At 36.8% G+C, this 10,048-nt stretch overlaps 1 protein-coding gene across 3 annotated transcripts; it reads left to right on the top strand.

The window, feature by feature from the left end:
- The first annotated feature begins 1,423 nt into the window (after positions 1-1,423).
- LOC108983524 (CWF19-like protein 2) lies at positions 1,424-9,053 on the top strand. 3 transcript variants are annotated; one of them, XM_035687007.1, is made up of 12 exons: positions 1,434-1,518; positions 1,707-1,843; positions 2,163-2,244; positions 2,329-2,713; positions 2,847-2,998; positions 3,215-3,415; positions 3,516-3,674; positions 3,816-4,199; positions 6,001-6,080; positions 6,373-6,727; positions 7,275-7,484; positions 8,296-9,053. In XM_035687007.1, exons 3-12 carry the CDS (start codon positions 2,200-2,202, stop codon positions 8,632-8,634), a joined length of 2,310 nt encoding a protein of 769 aa, XP_035542900.1. In that variant the 5' UTR covers positions 1,434-1,518; positions 1,707-1,843; positions 2,163-2,199; the 3' UTR covers positions 8,635-9,053. The 3 variants fall into 3 exon arrangements, with proteins under 3 accessions (XP_035542899.1, XP_035542900.1, XP_035542901.1); XM_035687006.1 differs by lacking the exon at positions 1,707-1,843 and having other exon boundaries at positions 1,424-1,518; XM_035687008.1 differs by lacking the exons at positions 1,434-1,518; positions 1,707-1,843; positions 2,163-2,244 and having other exon boundaries at positions 2,335-2,713; positions 2,840-2,998.
- Positions 9,054-10,048: the final 995 nt, after the last annotated feature.

Raw genomic sequence — 10,048 nt, 5'->3', positions numbered from 1 at the left:
TATGAAATCTGAAAATTTGTGAACGTTATGTGAAGATGCTTTGAATCTCTTTTGAATATGTGAAAATGATATGAACTTGTTCAGTACTCTGTTATGATATGATGTGGTATTTGATAACCTTTGACATAGCATTCTGATTATGTGTTTGATTCTGTTTCTGGTTCTGATTCGTTGATTATGCTTCTGGGATTGTGATGGTACCAACATTTTGTTCTGCTTTGCTTATGGCTCTGCCACGGGATATAATAGTGGCCTCTGGCCTTGTCACGGGCGGGACATAGTAGTGACCTCTGACCCTTCTCTGGCCCTGCCACGGGATATAATAGTGGTGTCTGGCCATGCCATGGGAGATAATAGTGGCCTATGGCCATGCCACAAGACATAATGGTAGCCTCTGGCCCTGCCACGAGAGATAATAGTGGCCTTTGGCCCGTGACCTGCCACGAGATACAATAGTGGTCTCCGGCCCTGTCACGGAATATAATAGTAGCCTCTAGCCCCACCACGGGATATAATAGTGGTATCTATTCTGAGTGCATCTCCTCGGTGACGAACAGTGATAGGTTCTGCTTGGTTAACCAAAGACATGCAAAACCTTACCACGAGGGTTAAACATGGCCTTTGTTCTAATATGATGTTTTGATCTGATATGATGATGATGCTCAGTTATGCTATGCCAAAGTTTTTTTTTTTAATATGAATGCTTTTTTATCTGTCACTCTGATATTTTGATACTATGTTTTGATTCTGCATTCTGAAAATAAAAATGTTGTCTTGCATTTTGAACCTTATAAATGCTCATGTTTACGTACTAGTATATGTTCTCTGCTTACTGAGTTGCTAATAATTCACTGCCTTATCTCCACAATATTTTTCAGATGAAGTGAATGTTTCAGCTGAGGATTGAGATTGTGTAGGGAATAAGTATTGAGATTACTAAAAACTATTATTTAGTTGATTGATTTGTTTTATTGATTTGGTTTATTGGGATGTTGACACTTTTATTAAGTCTTAAGGAGTTGTCGATTATTTGTTAGATTATTATTTTGATGACTTCTAGAGGGATATATATGTATATTTGGTGGAATTCTAATGCAGCAGATCCCATCAGAACTCCGCAGTTAAGTGTGCTTGGGCTAGAGTAGTACTAGGATGGGTGACCTCCTGGGAAGTCCTCCTGTTGCACACCTCGTTTTACTTATCAAAAAAATATTTGGTGGAATTAGATGAATTTATATTTATGGAGTCTTTGAAAATAGATGAGGTTATGTTTATGGAGTTTTTTGGAATATCTATTTGTATTGTGAATGATGATTTTAGGTGACAGGAAGTAACTCTCTGGCCCATCCGGGTACGGGGCGTTACAGAATTCCTTGGTTTTGTGATTGATTTATTTTTCTTCTGGTTTCTTGAGCAAAAGAAACCCTGAAATTTTTATTCTTCTTGAGCAGAGCAATTATTCTGGTCTGTTCAAAATACTCAAGAGGATCTGGGCGTTGGTACTCTGAACTAAACATGGTAAATTGCAATTAATCTGAGTTTTGTTTATGCGATTTTGTGTTTCTGTGTTCAATTCTCCGGTTTCAAACTTTCTCAGGCTATGACGTCATTGGTATTAGGGAATTAATATTTATTAGTGTGTTTGCCATTGATAATTCCATTCAGTTTTTTTATTTTTTATTTTTTTTATGTGGTATGGGCCGTAGCTTGTGTCATGCTTAGGATGGGAAGTATATTCCAGTTTACCGCAAGAGATTAGAAGACCGTTTCAAATACGTTGCAATTGGAGCCCCAATTTTCTTCTTCCATTTTGAGTTTAATACGAAGACATTGGAGCTTTTCAGTGAGTCGGTTCCACTGCAATTTTTGCTACCCAATATGATCTCTCTCTCTCTCTGTGGATTATTTTTGCCTGTGTATTTGAGCTTTTGTCTTGAATATTCTGATTTTCCACATCATATATCAGCATGAGTTTTTTAATGGATCTATCAGCAAGTTGCTTAATCTATTTATCATTGAGAATTTTCAATCTTACTATATAGAAGCATTAATTCATTCGAGTTTTTTGTCACCACAGAACTGTTTTATTGTATTGCTGAAAGTGTGAGTTTGAGCTTTTCCATGCATAAATTGTAATTCATTTGAGGTTTTTGTCATCGCAGCGCGTTTAATTGTATAAGCCTCACCACTGCATAAACAATGCTTTCTGGACTCAAGTTCATTCCCCGCGACAAGATTGAAAGAGTAAATTCATGACATTTGTTTTTTGAAATATATATCTGTTTATGTTTCGATTATATGCCTCTGAATTCATGTTCTGGATATTAGGCACAAAATGATGACTCGGATAATTCTTTAAAAGAGAAGAAAAAATCCACTAGCAGAAAGGCAAAAGATGGGATGAAAACGAAGAGTTCTAGGTACAGTAGTTCAGATGATGAGGACATCCAGAGAATTAAGAAACGGTCTAGCAAGAAGAAGTGGTACTCATCAGATGAGTATTCCTCGGGTGAAAGTGCTGGCAATTCTGATGAAGAAGAAAATAATGGTCGGGATAAGAGGAAGAGTAGGAGTAAGGGTAAGCGAGGTAAGGGTGAAATTTTGGGGGATGATAGTGATAGGTCAAAGAAGAAATCAAGACATAGGGAAGATAGAAGGAGAAAGAGCAAGGATAGAGGGGATCGAGAGGATATCACTGCAGAAGACTTGTCTGGTATATACTGTTTTGCTGTTAGAATGTTTTGACCTTCTTTTACTTGCACAAGAAAAAAAAAGAGAGAGAATGTTTGACCTTCTATTATAGTGGTTAAATATGTTTTTTTTTTTTTTTTGCTTTGAGTTTTTAGAAAGTGATGAAGGAACTACTCATTCCATGAAGGAGATGGAAATTGTGAGAAAAGAAATGGGATTAGAATGGATGCTTCGACCTGCTGAAAGGAGGGTCGAAAGGCCTGTGGTGACTGTTGACAACCACTCGGAAGAAACTCCCACTGAGGAGGTATAATCTTAGTTTGACAACTCACACGAAAATTCAGCTGTTCTAATTTGCAATGTACTTTTTATTTTTTTATTTTTTGTCTTTCTGGTTCCCAGCCCCCTTCTACCTTTTACCAAGTTTTTACATGCATATTCTTTTTGTATGAAACATGTATGCCTTCTTTGCTGCCTGTCTTACCTTGCTTATTATGACACGATTTGTTTACTTCTTTTCTAGATAAATAAGGTGCATCCCAAGGAATTGAATCCTTATTTGAAGGATAATGGTAGTGGTTATCCAGAAGATATTAACAGGAGCAAAACTAGTGGTGACCAACTTTTATCTTCTGTTGTTGGAGATGGAGGTGCAAGCTGGAGACTGAAAGCCTTGAAGCGTGCACAAGAACAAGCAGCCCGAGAAGGGCGAAGGCTTGAGGAAGTATGTTACCTTAAATTCTAAAAATTAGCAAGCATCTCTATGATCTTTTTTTTTCTCTCTCTTCCTATTTTCGCTGTTTCTTACAAATGGAATTGTGCAGGTTGTCGAAGAAAGGTGGGATTCTCTTGGTCAACTGGCTGTTTCTGTAGCATCTCGTTCAGCTGCCCCATCTCGAGCTCATCTACGTGCCATAAATGATAGAAAGAGAGGGGAACAGCGAACAGGTTCAGACAATCAAAGTGAGACAGTTACCAAAAAGGTACCTTGCCACCTTGCATTGCTGTTTTTTTTTTCCTTTAAATGCATTTATGTTCTATTTAAGTTGAAACTTATTGTTGTTTGAAGTGAAAATAATTATCACATTCCTTTTGCTTACATGTTACATATTTCTGCTTCTCAGGGGCATGACAGGCATGACTTGAAGGATGTACCTTTCCAGCATCATAAAATGAGGGAGCCTAAAGTTCGAGATTCTTTATCGTGGGGAAGGCGGAAGAATCAAAATATGTCTTCTAAGGATGCTGGCCTTATATCTTCTGCAGTATCTAGCTTAAATAGATTTGCCAATGATGGAAGCTTTATACACACTGCTCTTCGACAGCAGAATAACGATCCTGTTGGTTCTGTTGAGGGAAACATGGAGATGGAATTTGCTTCATCTCAAATGAAGCAATCTGGTGAAGGCATTGGAGTGGCTAATGATGCATTGAGTGCAAACCAGTTGGCAGCCAAGGCGATTCAGCTTCGTATGAAAGGAAAGCATGAAGAAGCCGATAAACTTTTGGTAAGACAGTGTTGTCCGCATTATAAACTTTTCTACTCTCTTCTCGCTAGTCAATATTTCACATGAAGAATGTCGACTCTCTCTCTTTCCCTCTCCCAAATGATTGTCTTATTGTTTGTGACTTGCAACAGCTTTCTCAGAGGATCTAATTATAAGCAGATAATATTTAAGGGAACAAAAATATCTAAGTAAACTGTTATTGAAAACACTATTAATTTTGAGGTAAAAGCTTATAGACACCAAATGGGGCATTGCAATCTGGGTTCAATAACTTCCAAACGAGAAAGGAATTTCCTATGTCTTGCATGTCTATGAGGAGGTACTAGAAGTGTCGAGTGTTGTTAGTTAACTAATTTTGGTCATCTCACCAATAACAAGAAACTTAAGGGTGAAAGCCTTGAGTTGTTTTGGGTCATATTCTAATGAAATTTTAGGGATTTCTCTAATTTGGGCTGGTTGAAGAATTCTTCTCGTAAAGCAACTTGCTTTACCGTTTAGTTTATCTTAGAACCATTTATCATAGGGGTGAAAACCGAACTGATAACATGTAAACATGTCTAAAACTGGCCGAAACCGGTCAGTGAAGGGGGAGAAAACGGGCGACGTCAGTCTAGGCATAAATCTGGTCTGGTCGCCGGTGTCCCGTTGGTGGCGCGATGAGAGAGAGAATGGAGAGAATTAGAGAACGTACTAAGAAGTGAGCACATCGTGATGAGAGAAAATGGTGCGATGAGAGAGGAGAGATATGTGTGTGTGTGTGTGTGTGTGAGAGAGAGAGAGAGAGAGAGAGAGAGAGAGAGAGGAATGAGAAACTGAGGAGTGAGAAAGTGAAGAGAGAAATGAGATCGGGAGAAGAAGGGGGAGGGGACGGGCAGGGGTATTCACCCTAATTCCAAACGGCGTCGTTTCATTTTTTTTCTTCTAAAACATTATGTGTAAAACGATGCTGTTTCACCTAGTGAAACGGCGTCTTTTACTTAATATATATTTACATATATATTATATCGGCCGGTTCAGCTGTTTGAACCTAGTTCAAACCGGGACTGAATTGACCAACGTCGGTTTCATCAAATTCCCACCGCTTGCCGACTGGTTCTCCACCGGTTCCTGACTCCAGCAGCCGGTTCCCATGTGCTGGCCAGTTCTATCGGTTTCTGCACACCCTTAATTGATCATGACATTAGTGGGCTTTCTTCCTTGAGCACTATTTCTTCTTCTTCTTGTTTATTTTTAAACCAATATTAAAATGTGATTTATGGGATCTTGGCTTGTTATGTGTCTTTCTAGTGCTTGATTATTTTTGGGCCCCCTCTCATTTCCAAATTGAAAGCCAATAATGAAATAAGGTGGTTTTGAAAGCCAATCCACTTCTTGTGCTATATTGTTAAAGATGCATGCCATAAGTTGTATTTATGTTTTTGTAGGAGCACTGATTCTATTTTTCACACTTTTGGTTGCAGAAGAAGATACTATTTTTTAAGTTTTTCCTTCCCCCCGAGCTCTCTCTTCCCATGGTTCAATAGCTAGTTGCCACTCCTTGACTTGATTGAACTGAATGGGTTGATATTTTAAAGTTATGAATTGAAAGTTTCCCTGCATTACTTTGGAATGATAAACCTAGGATAAGGTGGCCCTAACATGTTAGCATACTCGTATACCCGCCAAAAAAAAAAGAAAAAAAGGCTCCTATTGGATTTCTGTATCTTAATTAGAGTCATTATACATAATAAATTAGTTGTTAAGAGTGTGTGCTTTTGCTTCAGTGATTGATTGGAGTTATCTTGTTCTTTCTTTTCACTAGCAAGAAGCAGAGGAGATAAAGGCAAAGCAGGGTGCTGGTGATAATTCAATTAGACTGCAGAATGAAGGAAACTCAAGCAGGTAATTAGGCATCTTGTGATCTGTTTTTTTGGGGAGTGTATTTTTTTTCAGAAACTCCGAATTTCATTGTTTATGAGAATACAAGTATTTGTGTATATGAAACTTATAGCAGCAAAGATGGATTCAACTTGTGTGAGTGGGTGAACAGAATATTTTCCTTTCTTCAGAATGTAGTCATGGAAAGTCTTTTTATTGATTTTTTAAAATGTACAATTTCTCAATTCTATATCTTTCTTAGTTGTAACCTGGGTGGTGGTAATATCATTGAATTGATATATCCTTTTTTACCTAGATATATTATGCAGGATAGATCTGTTCGACGAAAGAAGGATGAGGATGATGCTGATATGCATCTAGCTCGAAACATAATGCATAACAAACAGTTTACTACGTATGGTCAGGCAGATGATGAATATGATTTTGACGATGGCCCTAGCAGAAAGGCTCAGAAGAAGGGTGGAGGTAATGAGCAAAAGGTCACCCAGAAGAATATGAGACTGTTAACTCAACAAGAGAGGTGCCTTTTTTGCTTTGAGAATCCAAAGGCGCCGAAACATCTTATTGTGTCAATTGCACAATTCACATACTTGATGTTGCCACATTGGCAACCTATAGTGCCTGGTCATTGCTGCATTGTACCACTGCAGGTGAGCTTAACTTGTTTCCTTCTTGAAGTTATAAAGTGGATTAAACGAGGTTTACTTTCAATTTCCAAGTAGGATTTTGCCTATAGGTAAAATTGACAGTGTGGTCAGAGTTGTATCAAAGGCCCATCCTTTAAGTTTGAACTAATCCACTTTAAGTTTAAAGTGGATTAAACGAGGTTTACTTTCAACTTCCAAGTAGGATTTTGCCTATAGGTAAAAATGACAGTGTGGTCAGAGTTGTATCAAAGGTCCGTCCTTTTAAGTTTGAACTAATGGTAGAAAAGAGTGGGAGAATAGCGGACTACTTGATCTATCACAAAAATGGTAATGAATAATGTTTGCGAGGTCAGTTGTATAATGTGCTTGTACCATGAGATGCAACAGATTGTCTACCTGCTCTGGAAAGTAGGTGAATCTGTTCAAAGTGGTATTAATAAAAAAAAAATTATTCTTGGGGACATGGACATGCCTCTTCTTTTTCTTTTATTTAACCAATTTCCTGGATATGAAAATTGTATTCCCTGAAACATATCTATTTGCTGTGCAGCATGAATCGGCCACAAGAATTGTGGAGGATAATGTGTGGGAAGAAATTCGCAACTTCAAGAAATGCCTTATTATGATGTTTGCAAAGCAAGAGAAGGATGTGGTGTTTCTTGAAACAGTGATGAGCTTGGCACAACGTCGCCATTGTTTGATTGAGTGTATACCTTTGCCCCGAGAAATCGCCCAACAGGCTCCTTTATATTTTAAAAAGGTATTGTTCTTTTTTCTTTATATAGAAAAAGGTACTGTTCTGTACTCGGTTAATTTTTGTGCTTTGACGTTTTTGTTTCTTTTTTAGGGGAGAAGGGTCTGGTAAGTTAGTAAGTTAATAAATCACCTAGAATATATATATATATATATATATATATATATATTTACAGACCCTCACCCATCATACACGCTGGTACATTGCAGCTACAACACCTAAATTATAGTACTCACAATAGCAAACACAAATTTCTGCAGAGATTATTCCGTAACTACCAAATTACAGCCAATATTCCTGCGAAGATAACCAAGTATATCCATCCAATACAGCCAACAAACAAACCAAGGAGATATTCAATTAAAGTTCGCTGAAGATGTATGTTCACAAAAATAGCTTAGAAAAATTATTGGCGACCTTTTGTAATTGGATGTTTTTTGCTTTGAAGTTAGCCGAAGAGATATTTAAAAAAAAAAATCTTAGAACAACCTTTTAGCAGGTCAGCAGAGCTGGAGAAACTCATGTTAATTATGTTATTATATCTCATAAAAAATAATTATGTTACTATCTGTTCTATCTTCACAAGTGGTATGATCTCCGTTCTCCACAATTTATCTTAAGAAAAGAAACTCGTGATTCTTCGTTAGAAGCTAGCAGTTGATGTTTCTCGCTTTGAAAACTGGATTTGCGATGCATGGATTGTATAGTGTACATATCTGAGTTCATGTGTTTGATTTTGAATATACCGTAAGCGGTAAGTGCTAGATATTTATTTATGATTTGTTTTACAAGTTTCTAAAAGAAGTTTATTTTTTAGGCAATTGATGAAGCCGAGGATGAATGGAGCCAACATAATGCAAAGAAGCTCATTGATACAAGCCAAAAGGGGTTGCGTGGTTCAATTCCCAAAAACTTTCCATACTTCCATGTTGAGTTTGGTCTATATAAGGGATTTGTCCATGTAATAGATGACGAGAAACAGTTTAAGAGCAGCCTCGGCCTTAATGTCATAAGAGGCATGCTACAGTTGCCGGAGGAAGACATGCATCGTCGCCGAAGGTATGAATCCATTGAAGTTCAAAGAGAAGCAGTTAAAAGCTTTGTCCGAGACTGGGAACCTTTTGATTGGACAAAACAGCTTCGGCAGGCATCGTGACACTGTCGAAGCCTGCAGTTAGATCTCATTGCTTGCAGCTGCATCTTTCATTCAGCATATTTAACGGATGCAGGAATCAGGATGCTACTAGCACAAAAGACACCCTTTTCCACAGGAATATCCTATATTTTAACACATTGATCTGGAACTGTCTGTGCAGGACGTGCGCTGTGTTCGTGTGAGAGAGAGAGAGAGAGAGAGGTGCAAATTTGTAGATTTCTTCTATTATTATGTGAGCACTAAGCCGGAACAAAACTTGTCTGTCTACTTGACAGAAAGTATATTTGCTTACAGTAACACTGAAGGTGAAAACAAAAGAAAACGTGCGGATATTTAGGTTAAATTAAATCTGCTAGCACTTGACCGCTAGGAAGGGTACTAAATGTAATCTACACTACTGAAAAATAGTTGACCCCTCCTCTGTTGAGTCTAATGGCCCGATTAACCAACTGGTTGTAGATTTTTGAGACATAGGATATAATGATCCCATCCATGTGAAGTTGACATGAATTTGAATCACATTAACAACGTTACTTTATTTTTTATTTTATTCTTTTTAATTGTACAGGACAATGCGATACGTTTACCCTAATTTTATAGATCTATAACTTGAATAAGTCTTTCAAAATATGACATATAGGCTGATGTAATTGAAGATTATAAAATTTAGAGCTTTACTACTTATTATCTCTACAGATTGTACTTTTTTTTTTTATTCTTCTTAAACTTATTGAATTCTTTTATTCATCATTCATATATTATACATTTGGTAAGAGAAAAAAAAAAAAAAAAAAGTGTTGTGTGGGGATGATGAATAAAATTTTTCTAAAATTTATAATGAAGTTTTTCTAAAAAAATTTCTAAAAATCTATAATGAAGTTTTTATAAAAAGTTTTCTAAAATTTAATTTTGGGGAGTAAGATGAGAATTTTGAGTTTCAGATGAAAGTTTAAAATATTATTATTGTTTTGAGATTTGAAAAAGTTGAATTGTTTATTATATTTTGTGTGGAAATTTGAACAAGTTTTAATGATGAGATGAGAATTTTGTATTTTATCTTTATCCCAAACCTACTTAAACAATCTCATCTCATCTTTGAATCCAAACCAGTCTTTAAAACATTATTCATTGCTTTCCATGTTGCAACATAAATATTTTTTGGAAGCAAGGATGCCACACCCATTCAAACCAGTTGATTCTTGGAGCCGAAATTTTAATACATTGCCATGCACTTTTTGTTGTAAACTTCCCATTATTTTCTGTTGTCCAGATTATTAAATCAGCTCCCTCTTTGCTCCTTCCCAAAACTTCCAACAGCTCATTTGTTTTATCCACTCCAACCAACTCTTGCAAGTAATCCACATTCCAACCATTATCTATCTTACAGTCTTTGATAAGAAGATTTGGACATACA

This window comes from Juglans regia, unplaced genomic scaffold, assembly GCF_001411555.2.
Source record: "Juglans regia cultivar Chandler unplaced genomic scaffold, Walnut 2.0 Scaffold_31, whole genome shotgun sequence".
Taxonomy (NCBI): Eukaryota; Viridiplantae; Streptophyta; class Magnoliopsida; order Fagales; family Juglandaceae; genus Juglans; species Juglans regia.
Note: the sequence above shows the minus strand (reverse complement) of the source record. Positions and strands in the feature narration are given on the sequence as shown.

Coding starts and splice junctions, on each gene's coding strand:
- LOC108983524 (XM_035687006.1), top strand. CDS start 2,200: ATGCTTTCTGGACTCAAGTTCATTCCCCGCGACAAGATTGAAAGA. Junction 3,675..3,815: donor GTGAGACAGTTACCAAAAAG/GTACCTTGCCAC, acceptor TCTGCTTCTCAG/GGGCATGACAGGCATGACTT. Junction 6,081..6,372: donor AATGAAGGAAACTCAAGCAG/GTAATTAGGCAT, acceptor TTTTTTACCTAG/ATATATTATGCAGGATAGAT.